At 56.9% G+C, this 26,638-nt stretch overlaps 1 protein-coding gene across 2 annotated transcripts in view; it reads left to right on the plus strand.

Annotated features, from left to right (window-relative positions):
- TMEM132E (transmembrane protein 132E) overlaps positions 1-26,638 on the plus strand; it is a 251,555-nt gene that overhangs the window by 207,624 nt on the left and 17,293 nt on the right. For both annotated transcript variants that reach the window (XM_044994306.1, XM_044994305.1), the window contains exons 4-5: positions 12,380-12,572; positions 14,450-14,593. In XM_044994306.1, coding sequence (XP_044850241.1) covers positions 12,380-12,572; positions 14,450-14,593 — 337 coding nt within the window. The remainder of the gene's footprint in view (positions 1-12,379; positions 12,573-14,449; positions 14,594-26,638) is intronic.

Below are 26,638 nucleotides of genomic sequence, written 5' to 3' on the forward strand. Positions count from 1 at the left end.
CCCTCTGCCCATTGCGCTCTGCTTAGGTGGGGCCCAGCGTGGGGCTGGCTCTTTCAGCACCTGGGCATTTGGGGAGTCCAGCAGGGATCTGTCCCCTGGGCCTAAGACCCACCCTGCCCACCCCAGCAGGGATCCGTCCCCAGGGCTCTCACGTCTCCTGCTCACTGCTAGACAAGCTGATATTTGGGGAAGGAGAAGGGGCTGCCTTCCCCCTAAGCAGCTCCCATCCCCAAAGCAGCCACATGAACCGTCAGGACACAGGGGCGATGGGGGCAGGTTGCCTGCCCAGTGAGATCTTATCTTGGCACCCTAGATAGCTGGGCAGGTCCCAGCCAGGGGATTAGCCTGCCCGGCTCTGGTGTAGCCAAGGACAGTGTGAGAAACCCCAGAGCAGAGAGTTCTGTGCCCTGGCGGCTGGGCCGGCGCCGGCGGTGGCGTGTGCAGTGGCAAAGCTGTTTGTTTCCAGGAAGAGACTCTGTGGCCCACGGGGCCATGGGGCCAGCTGGGAAGCGGAGTACGGCCGGGGGTTGGGATCTGGCTGGTTTAACAGGGCCGGGGCAGAGTTTCTGGACGGAGCGCTGATCACGGACGCTGCGCCTGTGTCTGGGGAGACGAAAAGCCGGGGCTGTTGTTTTGTGCCGTATGGGAATGAACGGAGCGGGATGGCCGTGAGGAGCCCCACGCCCAGCAAGACCCAGCTGGGGCCTGCAGAATGGCAGTGGGCCAGGAGACAATCCGGCAGGAATCCCAGCAGGCTCCATTGAAACCCTCCTGTTGAACTTGCTTAGTTCGTAGGGGCCTCTGCTTCTACGGGCAGATCCTTAGCCCTGGGAATTAGAAGCCCCAAGAGACAATCGGCCCAGTTGCTATAGGTGCTAGCTGGAGGCACTAGAGGTACAGGTGCCCGGGGGGCAGGTTACAGGAGTGTGGGGCAGGTGGGGTTGGGAACTGGAGGTGCTTGTGATGCTCTCGGGTGGTGGGGTCGCCTGGAAGCAGCATGCCCCCCCGACGAATGCCTGAGGGCCGGCAAGATCCCACCAAGCTGGGGCAGCTAGGGACAGGCCGCTCTCCAGAGTCACCCTGAGCTGCATGAAAGCGACTCTACTGGCCTGGCCTCAGGGCGCCTGGTGGTCTGCAGCTAGCCTGGGCAGGGGGCCTCGTGGAGAAGAGAATGGCTTTGGGGCGTATCCCCAATAACGGGCGTGGAGCCAGAGCCCATGTGCGTGGTGGCAGGGATCTTGGGGCTGTCCTTAAAGGTATCTCAGGGTGGTGGGAATCCTGGGATCCACGTCTCTTGGAGTTCCACAGGCACTTTCCTCCATGCGGCCAGTGGAGTTTCTTCTGTCCCAACGCAGGAAAGCCAAGGCTCTTCCTGCTAATCAGAGCCTGGTCCAGGATTCACCCGTGCAGCTGGACTAGACTGAGCCCTTCTCTGATCGGTGTTGTCCTTTGCCACCTGTCTCTTCGGTGCCGATTTAACTGGGGTCACATTTGTGGAGGATGATGCCAGAACGGGAGGAGCTGGAAGCTGGCTGCGTGGTGAACTGGAGAGATGAGAGTGAGAGTGAAGGAGGAGCTGCCACCGCTCGGCACAGACCCTGGAGCATTTAGCTGCGTGACAAGGATGGCGCTTGTCCTCGTTTGGTCTGAATTAATTCCAGGGAGCCAGGCCTAGAACCTTGATCGTTCACTCCAGAAATACAGGCCTCTGCCTCTTGCACGAAAGGAGAACACCTGCTGCTGCTGCTAAAGGTGCCGCAGGCCCAACTATTTCATTCACTTGCTTGTGCAACACAGGCCAGTACGTTACACCTACCCCTTGGCCAACAGCTCAGCTGGGCTGGGAGGTCCCACGGGAGGGAGGAGAGACACGCCAGCTAAATGAAGGCCACAAGAAAGCCCCAGACCTGTTGAGAGGAGCTGGCATTGGACTGCGGGGGGAGGGAAGGATCAGACCAGATCTGGAGCTGGGCTGTAAGTTTGGCAGCACAAAATCAAGGTCACACTTTGACAACCCCCCTCCCGGCCTCGGGAAGCCGGAGGTGGCCCTCAGGGGGCTAATTCTGTTCCACTCACCCGGTGTGCACTCCGTGGGAATGCCTGATAAGTGTTTGGGGTGAGGGAGTTTTTAACTGAAAGAGCAGCTTGTGAATTCCTTGAGGAAAGACAAGTCCAGATGCTCAGGAGAAATTCCTCAGCCTTGAAGGCGGACTGAAAGCTAAGCTGGAAATAGAGGTAAACTTAGATGTAGGCCCTAGACACCTGTGACGATGCTGTTCTGGCAGGACACAACTGAGGTGCCAAATCAGGACCAATTGCTTAAACAGGGCAGTCACAGCCCTAGGCTGGGGTTTTTCCACCTCTAAGGCAAACCAAACCAGCCAGACAAAAAGGACTTCGGTTTCACCCCACTGGCTAACCACAAGTCACACAAGCAATTTCCTTAGACATTCCAGTCTCCCAGTATCACCACCAGTGCACTCGTCCTGGGGATAAATGGTTATGAAAACCAACACCCCAATAAAAGGAAAAGGTTCTCTCGATCCCAAAGGACCAAGCCCCAGACCCAGGTCAATATACACATCAGATCTTACCCACAAATCACGCTGTTGCCAATCCTTTAGAATCTAAAATCTAAAGGTTTATTTACAAAGGGAAAAAGGTAGAGATGAGAGGTAGAATTGGTTAAATGGAATCAATTACATACAGTAATGGCAAAGTTCTTAGTTCAGGCTTGTAGCATAAACTGCAGGTTCAAATCAAGTCTCTGGAGTACATCCCCCGCTGGGATGGGTCAGTCAGTCCTTTGTGCAGAGCTTCAGTTTGTAGCAAAGTCCCTCCAGAGGTAAGAAGCAGGATTGAAGACAAGATGGAGATGAAGCATCAGCCTTATATAGGCTTTTCCAGGTGTAAGAATCTCTTTGTTCTCACTGTGGAAAATCACAGCAAAATGGAGTCTGCAGTCACATGGACAAGTCTCTGCATACCTTGCTGAGTCACAAGGCGTGTCTGCCTTCTCTCCATGGGTCAATTGTGTAGCTGATGGTCCTTAATGGGCCATCAAGCAGGCTAGGCAGCGCTAACACCAGCTTGTCTGGGAGACTTCCCCCAGAAGCACAGCACAAACTTGAAATACAGACAGCAAAGAGCCAACATTCATAACTTCAACTAAAAATGATACAGACATACAGACAGCATAATTATAACCAGCAACCCATAATCTGGTCTTAGACACCTTAGATGACCCCCTTTATCTAAGATTTGGTGCCACTGCAGGACCTTGGTTGCAACCCATGTTCTATATGGTCCCAATTCATATCAATAACGTCACAACACCCCTAATGCCCAGTCTGGGGGAGCTATTGATCACCATCATTGGTTTTAATTTGCCGTAGTTAATAATCCAATGGCACCTCACAGTTTGCTAAAAGAAACCCTAGAATGTGGATTTCTGATGAGGTTTACGTGCAGTATATTAAAAGTAGCAAAGTCCCTCCAGAGGTAATGTAGAGTTCCAGGATCGGGTCCCTGGTAAACAAAGGCAACTAAGCTGGAACTCAAGTTGTGTGGAAGTGTGTTTCTTTGCAACTATAGCTGCTCTCGATTTCTTTAGTAAACGCCTCCTGCTTAGGAAGATCTGTGTCCCTCCATCACACGATGGTGCCAGATACTTAAGCACCCTGAGATTTCCATAGTAAATCAGGAAGCGATAGAGGATTTCACAGGGTGGGAAAGAAAGAACATCATCATTACCATTACTTATTTATTAAATATCATTAACATAGCAGGACGCATTCACACAGCTCCTTACAGACATCAGTTAACATAAGAGCCTGGCCTCTAGGAGGTTACTGATCCAGCTAACTTAGCAACAGTTAAATCAGTTGTGATTTATGTTCAGAAATAAAGAATTATTAATTGTCATGATTAACTAATCAATTAATGTGTGCAGTGTAGCAGCTGGGGACCCCAATCAAGGTCTCATTGTGCCAGGTGCTGCGCAAACATAAAAGGAGACAGACTCGTCCCTGGAGAGCTTAAAATCTAGTTAAGAAAATGGACTACAACTGATTGCTGTATTGAACGCCCACTTCAGCAGTTAACCTCTAAGCCCATGGAGCAGGATGGGCTTAGACCCAGGGAAATGCAGCAGAAGTGAACAAAGAAAGGGAGCGGGACCAGGCGACTTATTGAGTTTGAAGCATTAGATGATTCAACAGACACGTCTGCATTTGAGACCCAAGTGAATGGGTAACTGCCCTGGCATGTGTTAACCTTTTCAGCAGGGGGCGCCCTAGAGCATACTAAACCAACCCGCCATCCTGATGCTGAGCGTTGTCAGAGACAGGATGCTGGGTCAGGAGGACCCCTGCTCTGATCCGGTGTGGCTCTTCCTGTTCTGTTCTTGTGTATGTGGGAGTAAATCCAGAGTCACACCCATTGACTTCAGCAGCCAGAGCTGGTGGAACCATTTACATAATCAATTTCATATTATTCTCCTCATTAATTATTCCGCTACAATATGGTGGGTTTGTGACATGCTGCTAAACTGTGTTCTGCGTCCCCTTTCAGTGGCCAGTCTGTGTAAAGGATGACAGCCTACTACTGCAGCTAACTGAAAGAGTTGTTGTAGTCCTTCAGCTCGCGTGATAGAGGCCTGCGCTTTCGAAGCGGCAGATCTTTGCTTCAAGCCCTGCTGATAACCCATGGGAGTGAGGATGTGGTGACAGTTTCATTATTTGCCCAGCTGCCTAAGCTGGGTGAGTCGCTCAAGGCTGTTTGCAAACATACACAGTTCTGGGCATTTTTTCAAATGCGCTGTTGACAAATAATCATATTTTTTTCCAGTCTTCACCGATCTGGAACCTAACCAGGAGCAGACTGATCAGCAGTAAGCCTGCGCTTGTCCGTTAGGCCTGCTAGTGCCTGGGAAAGGCGATTAGGTCCCTAATTTGGTTCCTCAACCTCAGTGATGCGTTTACATGGGTGTAACACAGAGTCATTGAAAAATGTCCCAATTGCAGTGCTTTGCATTCCATTGTGAGTGGGTTGGGGGTGGGCAGAGATCCCTGTGACTGGGGAGGGGTAGGACGGGGAGTCAGGGGAGGTCCCCTCCCCTGGCCGAGCCTCAGGGACAGCCGGATCACCCAAGGAGGATCCGAGGGGTTCCGACTTGTTCCCAGGCCCATTCCAGCCCAGCCGGGTCCCATTCTCCACTTCTCAGCCTGATCCTGAGCACAACCACAGCTGCTCCAGCCTCTCTGAATCCTGCTCTCACTCCCCACACAGCCCCGGGTGGGCAGGAGCCCAGAGGCAGAGCGCCCAAAATACCTCAGTTGAGGGGGACTAGTCCCCCGCCCCTGCATCGCAGGTTCCACCACCCTTGCCTATGGATCTGACTAACAAGTGGGAGGTTTGGATTGCGGAGCGTTAGGAATGAAGGTTCCTCTTGTTTGGTGCATTGTGTGGAAAACTTCAGTCCAAGGGAAGCGAGCAATGGCAGGACACAGCAGCTAACGGCAGCAAAGAGCATGGAGACCCAGTCAGCTAGCAGCACAGGGACCCCTGGGTACGAAGAGAGAGGACATGGCATCGTGCATCGATCCTAATAAAGGATCCTGACCCTCAGTGCCCTGGGCCTACAGGGAGCGCTCAGCAGCTTGCAAGTTCAGGCCCGGACACTTTACCGGAATTGATCAAAAACTGGACTTTTCATCCTGTGGGAAACTCCAGAATATCAGAATGTTTTCTGACATCGGGACAAAGCACGGAAATATCGAAACAGCTCCCAAAATGGAAACCGTGGAAAAGTGTCTATGGGCAATGTGTACGTGAAATGGGAATCCCATGATGCATTGCGGGAGCTCAGCCACAGGGAGAATAGTCATGGGCATGCTGGGGTCTTGAGGGCCCTGGAACTACAACTCCCATGAGGCACTGTGACAGCTCAGCCACAAAGCAAGATCATGGTGCATTGTGGGAAGTGTAGTCCGTTTGGTGAGCAGAGTCCATAGAGGACAATGGGGACTGAGATGTGTGGAACTACAGCTCCCACGAGGCACCACAGAAGCTGAGACAGACATAGATTTATTATTGCTCTGAAATTAAATGTTTCATTTTGATTTCAGCAAAACCCCATTTCCCAGCAGGAAAACACTGAGCTGGAAATTCGTTGACCAGCCCTGCTGTCTATTCCTAGAGCAGCCTGTTGTACCAGGCACTGCACATACCCACAGTGAGAGACAGTCCCTGCTCCGGGGAGCTCACAGTCTAACTGGGCAAGACTGCAGCTGCGTAACCCCACTTCCTCTGCTCCCACAGCAGCCACGGGTGCTGGCGTAGGACAGATCGCAGGAAGCCGGGTCTTCAGCCCACATTGCACAGCTCCAGCTCACACACATGCCAGCTACTCAAGGAGCCCAGGCACTGGCCATAAGGTGTGAATTGGGTTAGTCCCACTGATTTTAATAAAGCATCGTCAATTCACACCAGCTGGGGAGCTGACCCCTAGTACCTCAGGACATGCAGCTCATGTGGGTTACAGAAGATGCCAGGACGTCAGGATGCCACCAGCAGGTCTAGCCTGGCATAGCACGTACCCCTACAGAGGCTGGTTCCCCACTTGCACCGTGGGTAACCGGCTGCAGCTGTTAAATGCTACCAAGTCCAGGTGGCACTCGCTATGCATGGGCATCCAGGGCTATTCAGGGTGCTGGCAGGAAAGGAGCAGATCCATAAGAAACAAGACCCCGTCTGCGCAGATTGCGCCGGACTGTTGGTTCTAGGGAGACGTTGGTTTTCACCAGTGTTACCATCTCCTGAGGTGGCCTTTATAGATTGTGAGAATGAAATCGCCCCCTGCCCCACAGCTCATCTCGGTGTCTTGTCCATACCAAAACGAACCGATTCAGTGCTTCCAAAAGGAATGTTTGCGGAATCTCCATTCTGGGGAACCGTTGGACTTTTTGACTTTTCTTCCAATTTGGAACGAAAACAAGATTTTGAAATGACAGGATTTCTCATGGGGCAGATGGTCCATGAACCGCCCCCCCCCCACCCCCCGGCACCTCAACCTGATTGGAACTTACCAGCTCCTGGGAAGCTCTGTAGGGCAGGGCAGATCCCGCGAGTTCTCCCACCTGGTCAACACCCCAGGGATTGAAACCTTTGCAGCTCCTCCCTCCCCTGCAGATTCTTTTCTGTGTCCCTTGCTGAGCACAAATCGAGCCTGCCTTCGGCTGCCTTGAGATGCGGTGATTGGGGGGTGGGGACTGGCACTCAGCTCTCACCCTTAGCTGGCTGGGGGAGCGTTCACCACTCTAAATCCTGATCATCTTCCTCTCCCCGCCACTTGGGGCTCGGATTCCCAGGGCACGAACCTGCCTTCCTTCTGTTTCCCTGAGTGCAGATGTTAGCAGCTGGAGAAATGGCAGGTTCTGAAAGCAGCACCCGCTTACATGGAAATCCCCAGATGCCAGAGGGTGGGTGGCTCTTTATCTGGGAGCTAGGGAGGTTTTTATGGCAGTAATATTTTCTTTTAATGAGACGAAGGGCTGGCCCAGGGAAGGAGAGATGCTGACGGGCTCTCCAAACCCCCCACCCCCACGTGCAGATTAAAATGAGCCTTGAAAGGTTAGAGACGGAAGATGAATTTAAAGTGATTACAATCACCTTTTAGGAAAACAACTTGATCAAATATGAATGTAATGGAAAGTATAAATGACTTAAGCCCGTTTCCCCCCTCAGGGATTTCAGCATAAAAGGATTTAATGGTTCTTGGCATTTGAAGCCAGTGTAGGGTTGAGTTTGACGACTTCTCCCTGTAAAAGGCGCTGCAGAGTGTAGGGTAGGAACAGTGACTCCAGTCCCAGCTTCACCCAGCAGGGGGTGCTGTGGGGAGTGGGGGAGTCTTGCTGGCGGTTGCGGGGAGCACCCGGTTACTCCAGTCCCAAGCTGTCCCAGAAGGAGGCGCTGTAGGGAGAGGGCATCGTGGGGTCCATCCCAGTTATTCCCGTCCCAGCCTCTCTCTGCGGGCAGTGGGACAGGAACTCTGTGGGGGATGCACCTCCCGTCTCCGAGCTGAAGGCGAACTTGAGCAAAGGAGTGTTGAACTCTGCCAGTCATGTCCCGAAAAGACCACGCCCGGCCGGGCGACAGCACAGGGCCAGGTGCCAGGGAGTCATGGATTGCAAGATGACAGGCGTCTCTGGGAGCTGAGAGCAGACGGCTTACTCACATATTTTCCTCCTTTTGTTCATTCTGTATTTATAGGAGTGAAACTGGCCATGTAAAACATCCCCAGATCAATGGTGCATTCTCAATAAATGTAACACGATGAGAAATCAATTGCTCGCCAGCTGCAGCCCGCTCAGACCTTGGGTATTAATTATTTCTCTAGCAAAGGGACAATGCCGGGTCAAAAATCATACGGATATATACAAATACAGATCAGCCTGGCTTAGCTGATACACGAGCCCTTAGATTGTTAACACTGACAGCATTTCCAAAATCTGCCGGACTTTTTCCCCGTGTCAGCACTTTGAAGCTGGTTCCCATTTCTCTCAATGGGCAGGGAGAGTCATTTTCACTTCTGAGCCTCGTCGGTTTCACTTCCTGCTTCTAGGGACAAACCCCTGGTGCAAAGGTGGAGTCCACAAATGCTTGGTCTGCATCCCCCTTGTGGTCTCAGGCGCCCTGTGCAACCCCCGTGGCCAAATGCAATGATTGTGGAGACAGATAAGAAAGGACGGGGCAGAGCTGTCCCAGCGTGTAGAGAAGGGAAATCCGGAGCTTGTGACTGTCCTGGCTCGTGACACAAAGACAGGGGGACGTTCGGTGAAAAGAAGAAAATATAACAGGGATAAAAGGAAATGCTTTTAAATATAATTAGCCTGTGGAACTCATGGCCACAAGAAGTAGTGCTGAAGCCAGGTTTCAAAAGAGGATTGGATGTTTATATGGATGGTGAGAATATCCAGATTACGGGAAGGGTTAAAAACTCAACAGCTTGGGAGGGATATAAACTCTCCTACTTCACGGCTTGAGCAAGTGTCTAACCGATGGGGCTGGTAGAATAGATTTTGTCTGAGGCAAGTTATCCCCTAACTGCCTCCTTTGGGGTGACTTGCGTTTCCCCCTGCAACTGGCCATGGATGGAGACCGGCTGTTGGCCTGGCCGGGTCCAGTATAGCAATGCTTTTGTCACAAACGTGGATTGCAATCCACACATCGTGGGCTGGATTCGGCTCCCCCTTCCACTGGGGCAAACCAGGATTCTCAGAAGGAGGGCCGTGCTTGCAGAGATGTCGGCTTTCAGGTGCTATTCCTCTTGGGCCTGTTTCCAGGAGGGTTCCCAAGCAGGAACGGCCATGGAGCATGGGCATGCCTCTTACCCTCGGGTCTTTCGTACCATGGTGGGTTGCCCGCCCCCTCAGATGGACATGAGAGCCCTGCTCCCACGGTTGCCACAGGCGGGTATGGCTTCAGAGCCAGCATCTGCTGCCATGTGTCTGCGTTGTGCCATGCACGGGGGATGCGCTGCGGTGATTTACGAGGGGGCTATTCCAGCGGGGAGGAGTGTGTGCATCACATGTGATGTCTCCAGCGCCCCTTTGATTGCACTAGTGCGCTGCTGGCTCGCCCAGCCCTCCAGACGTGGGAGACGTTAACGCCGGGAGAGCCTGGGGCCGAAGCAAACGGCTCCTGGCTAAAGTCAGAACCATTTGGCAGGAGGAGAATAGTTTCCAGCCGGCTCCTGGCTAGAGTCAGCACCATTTGGCAGGAGGAGAATAGAGTTTCCGGCCAGAAGGGATCATTGCATCACGTGGCGTGACACCCTGGCCGGTTGCTGTGTATTTGTACAGCACCTTGCACAGCGGGGTCCTGGCTCAGGGCTGGGGCTTCCAGGTGCTGAGTTAATCCATATAATAAATCGTCAGCAGTGGCACAGCCCCCGAATGTTGCCCACTACCCCCATGTTGAGCCCAGTGACGCTAATTAGCCCAAAGCATTTCAGGCCTCAGGAGACCGAGCTGTGGTGTGCCACGGGCAGAGACTAGGCGGCACCGAGGGGCACCAATGCCCGAGCGCCTGCAGCGGCAGGGAATTGACTAGGCGAGACGTGGCCACGTGGCACCCGCCACCTGCGCAGCAAACAGGCTTTTCCCATGGCTAGGGGAGGTTGCGGACGGTGCCAGGACCCCGGGGGCAGAGAGGTTTGTAATGCGATGCTGACAGGCACTGACAGCCAGCAGCCTGCTTGCTAATGGCCTCCTGCGGTTCCTTCCAGACGGCTCAGGTCAGGCCGGGGAACCGGGAGTCCGACAGCGCCGTCGGATGGTGACAGCTCCGTGGCGTCTCCTGTCAGGGAGCGGGTGGCCGGGACAACATGACGGGAACTCGTTTGTTTCAAAGCAGCAGGGACCCAGGCAGAACTGGAGATGCTGGTGCTGGGTAATCGCGCTGCGGGGCTGGGAACGTGAGAGAATGGGTTGCAGGCTGGTATCCTGTTACCAGTGCCCTGGGCTGTGTGTGAGTGCGACACAGACAGGACACTGAGCCTGGCGCTGGGCAATCTGTGCCCTCTCCATCCTGAACCCGGCAGTGCGATCCCAGGCACGGGTGCCTTGCTGCGGGTCTCTGAGCGGAGGGGGGCATTTCGTCTGGAACGGCCCCGCGGATGGCTCCTCAGTGCCCCACCCCGGGGTGCAGCATTGCAGACTAGCTTTGGCATGCTGCAGGGCGCCGCTGGAATCGACGAGCCGCCCGCCAACCCCCGGCGCATCTGCCCGAGAGGGATCAGCGAACTCGACCGGATGCCGCTGGGTCCAGCTTGGGGCTCTGCTCTCTGGAAGCAGCAGCCTCTTTGCTGCGCGTGGCCGGTGCGGCGGAGAAGAATGGGAGGCTGGTCGAGCGACGGGAGGCCAGCGTGGAATATCCCTGGAGCAAGCCCGCTTGGTCACGGTGCAACGTGGGAGCGAAGAGCAGGAGGCGGCTCCGTGGTGGGCAGAACCGCGCTGCCATTGGAGGGAATTGAAAAGGGGAAGAAACCTGTTTCAAAAAATGATATTCAGGTCCCAGGAATGTGACTGGCCAGACAGCCCCTTTGCCTTCCACCTGCGCACTGTCCGGACACCTCGGAGTCCTGTCTGCAGAGCTCTGCGCACACGGCCCTTGGTGAGCGGCCACTTCTCGAGCACGGCTCCCCCCTCGCCCTGGAATAGTCTGCATTTCCATCCAGTGCTTTGCAAACCACATGGGGGTCCAGGGGAATGCAGCCATCTCTGGGGTGGAGGGCAACAGCCAAGTGGAATGCCGAACTGCAGAGGGGGAAGGGCTATGGTACTAGGGGTGTGGAAATCCCCATTCGTCTAAAAAAGTACCGTTGGATCTGTAACGTGCCCCCAGGATAGGCAGAATTCAAGCCCACTTACCCAGCGGAACAGCCCCTCGGAACAGATCATTCCATAACTGTCCACTAGGGGGTGCCACCTTCCTTTGCAGGCCCTGGCCACTGGGTGGACTGTTGGCTCCTCCTAGGTTCCTCTGGCCTTGCTGTGAACGGAAACCAAGCTGGGTAAGCTGGGGAGGGGGCAGTGTTGCCTAGTGGGTACAGAGCCAGACTGGGACTCAGAAGACCTGGATTCTATTCCCAGCTCCTCTGCGTGATCTTGGGCAAGTGACTTCCTCCTTTCTGTGCCTCAGTTTCTCCAGGGGGATAATGGGATCCACTGATGAAAAAAGCTCTGTTATTAAGCACACGGCAAGATTGGCCACGAAGCCTTCCCTGCCGTACGAAGCTAGGCTGCTCCGATGGCCCCTTTCCTTACCTGCCTCTCTTTGGCCCTTTGGCTGGACTTTCAGGAGAGAAAATGAAATCCCAGGAGCAGGTTAGAGCGGTAAATCCAGCCCTGCCCTGAGCCAGATGGCGCCCCCAAGCGCAGGGCAGCGCCTGGGTCACCCCTGGCCGGCGAGTGGTTCGTTCGCACGGCTCGGCTGCGCTGCGCGGTTAATTCCGCTGCCCACTCCCTTGTATGGAGCTGATACACTAGAGCGGACCCCTTGGAAGTCCCGTTGCTTGGGGCTCCGTAGAGAATCCGTAGGGAACAAGAACTGTGCTGCAGGGTAATAGCGAATTCTCCCCCTGCTGAAGAGTTCTGTAGGGTCGTTCCCAAGAAGATCTTCAGGATTTTAGGGTCCTTCGTTCCATTTCTGGAATGCCTGATTGGTTTCCTCTCTCTTTAGTTCTGTGGGATTTTTCCACAAGGGTAGAGACAAACCCCCCCAGCCCTGGGGTCATGCCCTCGGGCCTGATTTTCCTCCTGCGTTAGAGCAAGGCCTGGCCTGTGGCTGACCGCGGCTGCCCTCTGTCTCCTGGCAGGGACGGGGACTCCTCCTACGAGATCATGCAGCTCGACTTCGAGATGGAGAATTTCACCAGCCAGGCCGTGACGCGGCGCATCATGTGGCACATCGACTACCGGGGCCGCAACCCGCCGCCCGACCTGGAGAAGGTGGTGACGGAGCTGACGGTCATTCAGCGGGACATCCGCGCCATCGTGCCCCTGGCCATGGTGAGTGAGCTCGGATGGTTCCTCCGCCACCCCCGGGGCAGGGCTGTAGGGGGGGTTCCAGCCGGCCCCCTGCATTCCCCGCACAACCGCACACACACACAACGGCACGCAAACGGGACCCCCCCCCACGCACTCTAAACCCACGGCACGCTCTCACTTTACACCTCCCACCCCCATTTTCGTGCATACACACCCGCCTGTAACACGCTGCACACATGCACCCCTCCCCTCCAAATATCCAAGGGGACACACACACAGCTAACCACACCTTGGTGTGTGCTCCTGTAACACACCCTCGCGCCGCACTGGTGCTGGCTCAGAGGCTGGGCTTGCCTGGCCTGGGGCAGAATCTCAGGGCCGGCTCCTGGGCGTTGGGTCTGGGACTGGCACCCAAACGCCTCCCCCGGGGCAGTGGTGTCTGTTTCCATGTGGTGCCGGGCGTGGGGGGAGAAGCATGTCCAACCACCAGCAGCCCCTGAATCCCTGCTCCAGAGAAGCCGGACACAGCCCACCAGGGCCCCTGATCAGTCCCCTCCACCGGTGTGGGTGGGGGACACGAGACGGAAGGGGACACAGCAGGCCGTTCCGTCGGGGCTGGGGCCTGTGCTGGTACCCGTCAGCAAACATACCTGAGCTCGAGGGGTTGGGCCCCATCTTCTACACTGGTTTCTGCTGAGGGCCCCATTGTTCGATGGGGAAACTGAGGCACAGAGCAGTGACATGTTTCTCCTGAGATCCCACACGAGGAGCCAGCAGCAGGGCTGGGAGCAGAACCCAGGAGTCGTTATTGCCAGTTCCCTGCTATAACCCCTCTATCACATTCGCTCACAGAACCAGCTGTGGAACCCAGGAGTCCTGACTCCCCGTCCTTTGCTCTAACCCACTAGACAACTCTCCCTCCCAGGGTTAAGAACAAGGAAGGCAGTTTCCAGTTGGTTCGGATCCCGTTTACACCAGTAATCCTACCGGGAGTGACTCCAGATTGTCATGGAGATCAGGGTCTGGCCAGTTGCGGGTCTCAGAGCCCAGCTCCAGCCTGAGCCCAAAGATTTACACGGCAATTTTATAGCTCTGCAGCCGAAGCCCAAGTCAACTGACCTGGGCCAGCCATGGGTCTTTTATTGCTGCTTCCAAGGGTTGTGAAGGTAGGGGGTGGGATCTGCCTGCAGAGTCCTGCCCCTCGTGCCTGGGGTCGCTGAGTGATGGGGGGCTCTTTGTGCACTTTAAGAGCTTAGTTCAAGAGGGTCTGTGCCGGGCAGAGGGAAGCTGAGCCGGTGCCCAGAAACTCTCCCGCTCCATGGAGCCCCACCCCTGGGATGAGAGCGAGCCAGCGATCCCTCCATCAAAGACAATCACATCACAGGCTGCCAGGAAGGCAGATTAGATTCCCTGCCATTTCATTGACTTGAAAGGTTATCTGTGCTGGCTTGCCTCCATGAGCGAGGCCCAGCTCCGAAGCAGCCAATTTAATTTCTGTATCGGATTTCCATGTTTGCATAATTAACTGGTTTGCAATTAGACTTGCCCTCCATCCACACTGCTCTTGCGCTTTGAAGTTTTTAAGAGCTTGCGAGGCCTCCGAGCGAGGGGATTGAGACGGCATCGCGAGCGCCATGCCCGTGAGCGGGCAGGACTTCCTTTGCCACGGCGTTATAAAATAAAAGGGGGCCCAGCGCCCCCAATCCCCAGCACAGCGCCAGGTACTGGGTGCAGTGCTGACTCCCAGAGGAGAGCGCCCCCTACTGAGTCACCCGCGCACCCACACACATTTGGGGTCCATTCCTTGCACCTCGCCGGCTGTAGGTGGAGTGGGGTCTCAGGGCAGGGGAGAGGAAAATGGGGGCTGGACACTAATGCAATGTCCAATTGCCTTCCAGGACACGGAGATCATCAACACAGCCATCCTGACGGGCCGGACGGTGGCCATCCCGGTGAAGGTCATCGCCATAGAGATGACCGGCGTCATCACGGACGTCTCGGCCGTGGTCGAGTGCAAGTCCAACAACGAGGACATCATCAAGGTGGGCCCGGCGGGGCAGGGAGGGGGCAAAGATTCCTGGAGCCATCCGCCCTGTGGGCCTCTGCCCAGCCTGAGAGCTTTGGCTCGGACTGGCAGGCCCTTCACGCAGCCCCTTCGGCTGTGTGTGTCCCAGCCAGCCCCAGCCCCACCTCAAGGCAGGAGCACGAGGCCAGGCAGGATGGAAGTAAAGGGCTCCCCCGACATCTGATGCTGGGAGAGAGCCCATGCTGCCCTGCAGGTCGCCCTGTGAGTTTGCTGCATTGGGGGGCTCCAGGACCTAAGCTGTCAGGAGAAGGGCTGCCCGGGCCAGATTCTGCTGGTGTCAATCAGTGAAAATCTATTGACTGCAGGGAGACTGTGCTGATCAACACCTGCCGGGGAACCGGCCCCGTGCCATTAGCTTTTCCAGAGATTGTGACCCGTGCATAGCCAGCGTGGTGACGTCTGCCTGAATCTGCAGACAGCCCAAAACAAGTGCTCGGAGCGGTATGAACTTCATCCGTACAGTGCAATGGGGCGTTAATTCTGAACCCTAACAATGACGCCCCACACAGCAGTATTACAGTTAACCCTTTCATTGATGATCGTCCGAACAGGAACATCCAGCTCAAGTGCTCATCTGTTTCAGAGGGACTATGGGGCGGGTATTGAGATGGGGGATCAAATTGGGCCTCTGGGTTTTGCCAAGGTTGGCTGGGGTGGAGAAATGATGGATTTAACCCCTCCTCCATCCACAAATATTGATATTCAGTTAACTCTGAAGGCTCTACCGCTGAAGGAGGATGGGTCTGGAAATAGACATGAGAGCCCTGCTCTGACTGGCTAGCTAGCCCCATACACCTCTCTCCCCCAGCAGGATCAATGCGTGGGCTGGATTTGCCTGGCCCTGAGATCAGCGTCTCCACATTGACGCCCCAGTCTCTGGGTGGCTCTAAACCCACCCGCTTGCTGCCACCGGGGCAAATCCCATCTCCAAGGCCCCCGGCTCTGCGGCCGATGTGCCCTTTTCAGCTGGCTTGCCTGCTATGGCTGCAGGCTCAGATATTCCCACAGCAGTGTGGGGACAGCTGCCCCCAGCATGTGGTCCCGAGTGCCTGCTCCAGCCTCTGCTCCTGTGTTATGTGTTTAGTCCCGGTCGGTCCCATCTGCCCGCTCCTGCTTTGCCATGACCCCGCGGCCTCAGAGCACGCGTGGGGTAAGTATCCCCACCAGCCACAGAAGCTCCTGGCTGAGCTGAACAGCATGGCAGGGCGTTCGCGGCCTGTGCCGTCGTGTGGGTGTGCGTGCGCATGTGTGTGTGGGCACATGCGTGTGTGTGCGTGTGTGAGAGAGAGAGAGTGTGTGTGTGTGCGTGTGTGTGTGTATGTGAGAGAGTGTGTGTGTGTGTGCATGTGTGTGTGTGGTGTGTGCGTGTGCACACGCTCCCTCACACAGAGCCAGCCTGGCACTCAGCACCTCTGCTGCCCGAACAGAAGTCACTGAGTTCTGTGTGCCAGGAACTCTGCGGGATCATTGCCCCGTAACCGCCCTGGCAGCCCCTGCGCCGCCATGTCCTCAGGCTGCTGACCTGCCACCTCTCACTTTCCTAGCATCCCATCAACAGGGATTGCTGGGTGCCGGGCTCAGGCAGAGCCACTCACAGGCTCAAAGCCCAGCAAGGTGCCCTGGAGGCGCAGGGAGTGTGGAAGGATCACCCCCCTAAATACCCCTCTGAATGCCCATTGACACACTCACACAAACTCCTGACAACTCACACTCATCCTAACTCACACTAACACACTGTCACTGACACACACACTCCGGCTAACGCCCCCTGCACAATTTTCCTGGCAGGAAACACACTTGTCCTGCTAACTGATGCATATTCCTGCTAACACTCACACACACGCTTGTTGTGACACACACACACACATTCCTGCTAACACATGTACACACACAAGTTCATGCTCTCTCTTTGTCCCACCTCCCGACACACATTCTCATCTGGACTCCCACTCCCACTAGGTAACAAACACCCCAATATTAGGGGCTTTGTCTTATATATGCAACTATCCCTCCTGAAAAAAAAGTGTCCTGATTTGTCACACTTGCTCTCTGATCACCCTAACACACATATACCCACTGCCCCTTGACACGCACTCCACTAACACAGGCACTCACCCAGACACACACATTTCCAGCAAGGCGAGCGCGCGTCTTCTCACATGCACCCCACCCCACTGCTGCTGCCACAGACAGACGCTCCCCAAACCCACACAAAGTCCGGCTACTTTGCACTCCAGGTAACACACCCTCAGAAATACCCACTGATGCCCACTCCCGGTAGCACACTGGGAGCGCGGATAAACACACTGACCCACACTCCCACTAAGATACACACACAAACACCCGCTCCCACAAGCGCATTCTCCCAGCCCCACCCAAGCACTGAAAACGCAGGAACTTTCCTGGAGCAAAGCGCCGGGGGAATTCAAGGGGAGTTTCCCTGCAGTGACGATGCCTGAGTTTGTCCCTGCGAGATTTCAGACAAAAGTCCCATCTGGCCCTTACTTGGCCGGAGTCCGCTCCTCTCCCTGTGCCACCTCGTCTCTGGGATCTGAGTAGCAGAGCAGGAGGGACCAATCCCGGTTGCCCCTTTTGTCGCGTAGGTTTCTGGCGCGAATCCCAGACCCGTTTCTGGGCAGGTTGCTTTGCTCATGAGCTGAGCGGCTACCGAGAGTCCGGACACTGTTCTTGTGGCTGTTTCTTGCCAATTTCCTTAGCGGACCGGCAACAAAGGCAGGGCAGAACCAAGCTGGACTTTCTCGTGTCCTTGTAAATCAAAATAAACGGGTGCAAATACGGTAGTGAGAAGGTGCCACGCGGTTGGCCTGGGCAGCTGTTTTGCTTTGGTCACCAGTTAAGTCCCCTTGTTTACCCCCCTGCTCAGTGTGTACAGGGTCCATGGTCTGGGCCTGATCCACCCAGGAGATGCATCTGTCACAGCCCCAGCTGGAGGGCTTCTATCTCCAGCCATAGCAGCTCGTGCTCGTAGCTCTGGAGGTCCCTGGCGTACTCCCCAGGAGGGCGGCTGAGCTCTCGTGGAAGTTAGGAGCGCTCCAGGCTCCGTTCTTGCTCCACTGAGAACCTTTGTAAGATGGCCGAAACCTGGAGTCTGCTGGGCTTCGGCTGGACCCCCCAGAGGGGAGGAGAACCGGGGAAGGAGAGAGGAAAGCAGAAGCCAGAAGAAGGTTTGTGGAGCAGGGATTATGTAGATCGCATCAGTCTCCTGAGGGTTGTAATCCTTTGACCCAGTTGCTGGTGGCCAGGGAGATACAGGAGGTTGGGTTAGGGGATCTGGCCTTAGACTCTGTGACTTTCTGGTAGCCCCTGGGCTAAGCCACATGCCTTATGAAGCAGCACCCCTGTGCACCTTCTCCAGATGCAAAGGGAAGGGCAGGGCTGAGGCAGCCCACTCAAGCCCCCAGGAACCTCTGTGAATTCGGTTTCACTTGACTGTAATGTCACCTCTGAATGCAAGTGCAGACGCTCAGAATGCGGAGGGAGCCAGAAGGCCGGGCAGATGGGTTATGACCATCCTGGGGCCACTCATTCCGACCAACTCATCTTGCTGACAGATTTCTCACTGCGTGGCTGTAATTAGTCACCGGGCGAGCTAAATGAAGAGCCCAGGCCGCTCCAGAGCGCAGGGGCGGTCACTCTCCATCAGTCACGCAGCCGCTCCTTGGCACCCTTCTGGGCATGTGAAATGCCACGGCTTCACAGTTTGATTGGTGCCACCGCAGGGCCAAGGTGCTGGAGCCTTGGGCTCTGGCGTGGGGTTTCCTGGCTTCTCCTGGAACCGTCGTCTCTGGTCCTTCTGCCGGCAAATTGATTAGGACCCAGTCTCCCAGGATTCCCTGTAGCACTTGCTGCTCTCAGCTCACCGGCTCCCCCTGCTGAGTGGGGCTCCCATGTTTTTGCTGTACTTCCAGTGTTGGTCCCCCCTGCAGCTTTGATCGTATGCCCAGGGGACACCGCAGAAGGGGGGCTTTTTACTTTGATCCCAGCTGCTTAAGCTGACCCAGCGAGAAGTGTCACCGCTTGGACACAGACAGAGGTGTCACCATGGCAGGGGAAGGCAGCTCCACACACCTTTGGAGACCGGTGCTGCAGAGCCCTGGGGCCTTTCCTCTGCTGCCAGACCCTGTTGATCAGTGGGGTCGACGGGAGTGACTGACCTCATCTGGGCTCCAGTGCTGCGGCGTCCTGCCCCTTGTCTCTGTCCTGAGCATGGAGAGGCCTGGCAAAGGCAAGTCAGGCACCTAACTCCCTTGGGCTCTGATACCAAACCCACTCAAAAGACGATCCAGTTGCCCTCCCACCTCACCGTTCCCCCTCCAGCCTTCCAGCCACCGGTCCTGAAGCCGAAAGCCAGATCCGGGCCACGCTGAGTCTCATCCAGCTCCTGAGAATGCCAGCGAGGTCGGCGGGCAGGGCAAGCAGTGCCCGCTGCGCATGGCACCTTCTCCCGGAGCATCCCAGAGCTCAGTGCAGTTGCTGCCGGTGCCACGGGGTCCTGCCTGCCCCGAGGGCTGGACTGAGGCCCACCAAACTCATTTCACGCCAGGGCCGTGGTAGAGCCGCGAGCTGGTCTGATCTGAACCACATTCCTCTCCTGTGGATTTGATTTCAAGGCTTGCAGGGGAGTGAGAATCACCATCCAAGGGAGGCTGCAGGAGTACTCCCGTGTCTAATGTACTAGCGGTCGGAAGCAGCTAAAACTACAGGTTATCAAGCCAGTTATTACTGATAAGGCAAAATATTGTTGCTTTGAACTGTAAACGGCAAGTTCTCATTAGTGGCTTCACTTCCACCTCAGAGCCTCATTTCTTTGCAGTCGGGATCAGCGGCTAGAGTCAGGCAGCTCACGCTGACACTCCAAACTGCACAACTTCTCCCCCGGGTCAGCACTGGCGCCAGCCAAGGCTCTGTACTTGTGCTTCTCGGGCTCCCGAGAGCTGGCACCGGGGCTTACAGAACCGGCAACCGCCCAGAGGGGCAGGTGGGTCAGGGGGCCTGGCGGCTGCGCCTTGCTTTGCACTCGCTAAGCTGGGGCGAGCACGAGGAGCTGGAGAGCGCCTTTGAGGCATGATGGCCTTGAGTGGGGCACAGGGAGAGGTACCAGGAAGAGAGGGTAGAGAATAGAGAGAAGGAATAAGGGGGATTAGATGACAAAGATGCATCTGAATGCCAGCTGTGTGTCTGTCTATGGGATCCCCATACATCCCATCTAGCTATCTATCCCCACACATCCCATCTATCTATCTATCTATCTATCTATCTATCTATCTATCTATCTATCTATCTATCTATCCCCATACACCCTCCTCTATCTATCTATCTATCTATCCCCATACACCCCCCTCTATCTATCTAATCTATCTATCTATCTATCTATCTATCTATCTATCTATCCCCATACACCCCCCTCTATCTATCTATCTATCTATCTATCTATCTATCTATCTATCTATCTATCTATCCCCATACACCCCCCTCTATCTATCTATCTATCTATCTATCTATCTATCTATCTATCTATCTATCTATCTATCTATCTATCCCCACACATCCCATCTATCTATCTATCTATCCCCATACACCCCCCTCTATCTATCTATCTATCCCCACACATCCCATCTATCTATCTATCTATCTATCTATCTATCTATCTATCCCCATACACCCCCCTCTATCTATCTATCTATCTATCTATCTATCTATCTATCTATCTATCTATCTATCCCCACACATCCCATCTATCTATCTATCTATCCCCATACACCCCCCTCTATCTATCTATCTATCTATCTATCTATCTATCTATCTATCTATCTATCTATCTATCCCCTGCCCCGTCTTTCTAGCTCTTGGCATTAGAGCAGCCCCACGCAGCATGCTCACCATCGTGGTGTGTGTGGGGAGAGACGGCAGGAGATCAATGCTAACGTGCCCTTCATGCCACAGGATTCCCAGAGTGCTTCCCAGATGGCACGCACGGAGCCCCGTTGACATGCAGCCACCTCTGGGGTGCAGCGCTGCAGGGCTGTGGGCGGTGGTCACAAAGTACACGAGGGAGTTGTAGGCCAGGCTGCATGTATAGAAAGTGCCCAGGCTCCGTCGGGTGGCCTCAGTTTGGGGTGGGTAACGCTGGTGCTGGGAATCCTGCGCTTGAGTTCGAACGGCGGGAGCCAGTGGAGCTATGGCCGATTTACCCCCACCTGGGGATCTGGCCCCAGGGAGCTACGGTGATTTACCCCAACTGGGGATCTGGCCCATGGGGCTGTGGTGATTTACCCCCAGTGGGGATCTGGCCCATGGGGCTGTGGTGATTTACACCCAGTGGGGATCTGACTGCATGGGGCTGTGGTGATTTACCCCCAGTGGGGATCTGGCCCATGGGGCTGTGGTGATTTACCCCAGTGGGGATTTGTCCCGTGAGGCTGTGGTGATTTACCCCCAGTGGGGCTCTGGCCCATGGGGCTGTGGTGATTTAACCCCAGTGGGGATTTGGCCCACAGGGCTGTGGTGATTTACCCCCAGTGGGGATTTGGCCTGTGGGGCTATGGTGATTTACCCCCACTGAGGATCTGGCCCATGGGGCTGTGTGATTTACCCCCTGTGGGGATCTGGCCCACAGGGCTGTGGTGATTTACCCCCACTGAGGATCTGGCCCATGGGGCTGTGGTGATTTACCCCCTGTGGGGATCTGGCCCACGGGGCTGTATGATTTACCCTCAGTGGGGATCTGGCCCATGGGACTGTGGTGATTTACCCCGAGTGGAGATTTGGCCTGTGGGGCTGTGGTGATTTACCCCCAGTGGGGATCTGGCCCACGGGGCTGTGGTGATTTACCCCACTGAGGATCTGGCCCATGGGGCTGTGGTGATTTACCCCCCAGTGGGGATCTGGCCCGTGGGGCTGTGTGATTTACCCCCAGTGGGGATCTGGCCCGTGGGGCTGTTGTGATTTACCCCCAGTGGGGATCTGGCCCACAGGGCTGTGGTGATTTACCCCCAGTGCGGATCTGGCCCCATAGGGCTGTGGTGATTTACCCCCAGTGGGGATCTGGCCCGTGGGGCTGTGGTGATTTACCCCCAGTGGGGATCTGGCCCATGGGGCTGTGGTGATTTAACCCCGGTGGGGATTTGGCCCACAGGGCTGTGGTGATATACCCCCAGTGGGGATCTGGCCCATGGGGCTGTGGTGATTTACCCCCTGTGGGGATCTGGCCCATGGGGCTGTGTGATTTACCCCCAGTGGGGATCTGGCCCATGGGGCTGTGGTGATTTACCCCCCAGTGGGGATCTGGCCCATGGGGCTGTGGTGATTTACCCCACTGAGGATCTGGCCCGTGGGGCTGTGGTGATTTACCCCCCAGTGGGGATCTGGCCCGTGGGGCTGTGTGATTTACCCCCAGTGGGGATCTGGCCCGTGGGGCTGTTGTGATTTACCCCCAGTGGGGATCTGGCCCGTGGGGCTGTTGTGATTTACCCCCAGTGGGGATCTGGCCCACGGGGCTGTGGTGATTTACCCCCAGTGCGGATCTGGCCCCATAGGGCTGTGGTGATTTACCCCCAGTGGGGATCTGGCCCGTGGGGCTGTGGTAATTTACCCCCAGTGGGGATCTGGCCCGTGGGGCTGTGTGATTTACCCCGGTAGCGACTCGTGGCAGAACTCTTCCCCCGGCTCCCGGAAGGGTGTGAAGGAGTAGGAAGCACAGACTGTCTGTGCGGGGGAGGGGAGAGCCAGAGGTTTAGGTGAGTGTCAGGAATGCAACTGTGAGCTGAGCTTGGCCTGGGGGAGGGGAGGTGACACCTCTGGCCAGGGGAGACAAAGGAAAGGAGCTGAGGAAAGAGGAGGGGCCGGAGGGAATGGGCAGATGAGTGCTGGCTGGAGAACAGAGGGGAGGCAGGGAGACCGAGCTCTGATCCCCAAGGGGGGCTGTGGGGCCCCCCAAGATGGACCTATCCGGGGGATCCGGTTATCTGTGCCTGCAAGACCTGTGTTGGACTGTGTTCCTGTCGTCTAAATAAACCTTCTGCTTTACTGGCTGGCTGAGAGTCCTGATGAATCTGCAGGGAGTCCGGGGGTGCAGGACCTGACTCCCCCACACTCCGTGACAACTGGTGGCAGCGGTGGGATCGGCGGCACCCCGTGGACGGCGCTTCCTGCAGTAAGTGACTGGGGAGCAGTAAAACGAAGGGGCGAGTCACCCCTGGGCGAGTGTGGCCAGAGAGCAGGACTTTGCAGTAACAGGGTCCCCCGGGGGATCACAGCGAGCGATCCCAGGGGCGGAGGAGTCTGCAGCTCGACCCTGGCAGAGAGGTGGTGAGCTCAAGGACTGGCACACTCCCCTGGAACCCGTGGGGAGCGGCGAGCACCCCAGCCTGCGAGTGGCCAGCAGGAAGATGTATTCCCAGAAGCGCAAGTGTGAGCTGGTGGAGCTGTGCAAGCAGGGGGGGCTGCGCCATGGGAAGCTCACCAAGGCCCAGCTGATTGCCCGGCTGGAGGAGAGAGATCGCAGGAATGAACCGGTCCCTGTCTCTGAGGGAAGCAGCCCGGCAGATGCAGCGCAGGCACCAGTGTCTGTCCCCGCTGGGAGTGGTCAGCCGGCCGCTGAGGGCGTCCCGAGACCCCCCACCCCTAGGCCTAGGGGGAGGGGGAGGAGGAGCCCAGCTACGGAGGGCACCGTGACCCCCCCGGCCAGCAGGGGATCGTCCCGGCGACGCTCGGCCTCCGTGGAACTCAGGCGGCTGGACTTGGAGAGAGAGATCAAACGGATGGAGATGGAGATGGAGGAGCGTAAGGAGCTGAGGGCATATGAGGAAAGACAAAGCCAGCGTGAGCTGGAGGAGAAGGAGAAGCAACGTGAATTCGAAGCGAGAGAGAAGGAGGAGCAGCGCAGACATGAACTGGCCCTGGCCCAGCAGAACAACAGTAAGACCCCGGCTGCGGTGAGTGAGGGGGGGCCCAAGCCTACAAAGAGCTTCGGTAAGAGCTTCCTGGCCCCGCGTAAGGAGGGGGAGGACATAGACACCTTCCTGACGGCCTTTGAGAATGCCTGCGAGCTGCACCAGGTTGACCCTGCAGACAGGATCCGGTGCCTCACCCCCTTACTGGACTCCACCGCCGTGGAGGTGTACAGCCGAATGAGAGGGGAGGAGGCGCGGGACTACAACCTGTTCAAAGAGGCCCTGCTCCGCGAGTTTGGGCTGACCCCGGAGATGTACCGGAAGAGGTTCCGGGGTCAACGTAAGACCCGGGAGGGCACCTACCTGCAACTGGTCAACCGGGCGCAGGGGTATGCCCGCAAGTGGACGTCTGGGGCCCAAACTAGAGAGGACCTGCTTGACCTAGTTGTACTGGAGCACCTGTATGCGCAGTGCCCATCTGACCTGAAGCAGTGGCTGATGGACCGGAAGCCGGAGAACCCGCAGCATGCAGGCCGGCTGGCCGACCAATACATGGACAGTCGGGCGGGGGATGGCAGGGAGGCGTCTCGAAGGAGCAGGTCTGCCTCAACGCAGAGAGAGAGTCACCATGGGACCTCCCAGAAGGAGCCGAGGGAGGGCCCCCACCAAAGGGAAGCATCTGGCGTCAGGTCCAGCCGTCCCACTCAAGGGGACCCACGAGACATGGGCTGCTATCAATGTGGCCAACCGGGCCACGTACGGGGCCAGTGCCCCAAGCTCCGGGACAAACTGAGCAGACCAACCCCACACCGGGTCAACTTGGTAGAGACCCAGCCGGATGAGGGGCAGCGTTCGCACGAAAGGGGGGTGGGCCGCGTAACCCCTGCGAAGGAGGGAGGGGGGCCCCGGGTTGACCCATCCGAGGGGCTGGATGCTCCCAGCCCTGAGTTTGGGGTTTACAGGGTGGGCACGGGACTACCCCTCCGGAGCGAGTGCCTTGTTCCCCTGGAGGTAGACGGGAAGGAGGTCACTGGGTACTGGGATACGGGCGCAGAGGTGACGCTGGCCCGGCCGCAGGTGGTGGGCCCAGATCGGATGGTGCCCAACACCTACCTGAACCTGAGGGGTGTGATCGGGACCCCATTCAAGGTGCCTGTAGCGAGGGTGCACCTAAAGTGGGGGGACAAGGAGGGCCTCAAGGACGTGGGGGTGCATCCACATTTGCCCACGGAGGTGTTAATGGGGGGGGACCTCGAGGACTGGCCAAGTAACACCCAGGGTACCCTGTCCGTGAACCGTAGTCAGGGTCGACGCAGGGCTCTGCACCCTGACCCCGGGGAAAGTACTTTGGCCGAGACACCGGACCCTGACCCGGTAGGGAGGGAACGCCCAGGGACGGGGCTCAGAGAGGCTGTGGCCCCATACCCAGCCGGTGAGAGAGAGCAGATCCCCGCCCCTGCCCCAGCGGCTGAGTACCAGGCCGCGGTGCGGGAAGACCCCTCCTTGCGGAGGATAAGGGACCTGGCCAACCTCGGGGGGGGACAGACCATGGGACGAGGTGGCCGGAAAAGGTTCCTGTGGGAGAAGGGGCTCCTGTACCGAGAATGGGCTCCCCCAGGGAAGATGGAGTCAGGAGGGATCAGGAGGCAGCTGGTGGTACCCCAGGAGTATCGCCACCAGCTGCTGTGCCAGGCCCATGACATGTCCCCCTCAGGGCACCAGGGAGCCTGGCGTACCCAGCAGAGGCTGCTGCAGAACTATTACTGGCCTGGGGTCTTTGCCCATGTCCGGCAGCACTGCCGCTCCTGTGACGTCTGCCAGAGGGGGAGGAGGGCCCGGGACAGGGGGGAGATGGCTGTAAGGCCCGGGCCCCACCCCGAGGAGCCTGTCTGGAGGGGGGCCAGGGTCAGGAGGGGGGCTCTGAACCGAGAGAGCCTGAATCACAGCCCCCCAGACTGGAACGTGGGGGGAAGGCCCCAGCCCCGTGTACACCCCAGGGGTACTGGGGTGGGGAGAGGGCGCGGGCGGCATAAGGTTGTAGGTGGGTCCGAACTTCCCCGGGTCACTGGCTGGAGTGACCCCGCTCAGTTCAGTCTCGGAGGGGGGAGAGGTGTGAAGGAGTAGGAAGCACAGACTGTCTGTGCGGGGGAGGGGAGAGCCAGAGGTTTAGGTGAGTGTCAGGAATGCAACTGTGAGCTGAGCTTGGCCTGGGGGAGGGGAGGTGACACCTCTGGCCAGGGGAGACAAAGGAAAGGAGCTGAGGAAAGAGGAGGGGCCGGAGGGAATGGGCAGATGAGTGCTGGCTGGAGAACAGAGGGGAGGCAGGGAGACCGAGCTCTGATCCCCAAGGGGGGCTGTGGGGCCCCCCAAGATGGACCTATCCGGGGGATCCGGTTATCTGTGCCTGCAAGACCTGTGTTGGACTGTGTTCCTGTCGTCTAAATAAACCTTCTGCTTTACTGGCTGGCTGAGAGTCCTGATGAATCTGCAGGGAGTCCGGGGGTGCAGGACCTGACTCCCCCACACTCCGTGACAAAGGGCGCTAAGTGGCTCCCTCAGGGGTGCGCAGGGAGCCGTGGCAGAGGCCCAGGCATGGAGCTGGCCAGCTCCCAGGCGAGTGCTGTAACGACTGGGCCAACCTCCCTTCCTGGCCCCATTCCCGGACACTCCCTGGGCCCCCAGAGCAGCCAGACCCTGCAGTCTGTGTGCTCCAGCCCCAGGCTGTCGCCTCAGCTCACACCAAGCGAGACTGTGAAACAGGGCGTGGCAGCCGCGATGGGAGAATGTTTACCCGGGTCCCAGAATAAAGCTCTCGTCTGCGCGATTTACTGCCCCCATCTCTAATTTATGGCGCCCCGGTCTCTGCAGCATGATAAAACACTGTCGCAATAATACACTTCCGGATGGACTCCCAGACACTTAAACTGGCTAATGCGCTGCCGTCCTGCTCATAAATCTGCTCCCCGCACTGTCCCTGCACCCAGGGGGAGCGGGCACGTGCGCACGAACCGGGATGAATAATGGATTGCGCAAACCTCCGGCCCCGCAAACTTTGCCTTGTGCTTTCCAGGAGGCGCCTGCTTGCAGTC

Source organism: Mauremys mutica, chromosome 19 (genome assembly GCF_020497125.1).
Source record: "Mauremys mutica isolate MM-2020 ecotype Southern chromosome 19, ASM2049712v1, whole genome shotgun sequence".
NCBI classification, from domain to species: domain Eukaryota; kingdom Metazoa; phylum Chordata; order Testudines; family Geoemydidae; genus Mauremys; species Mauremys mutica.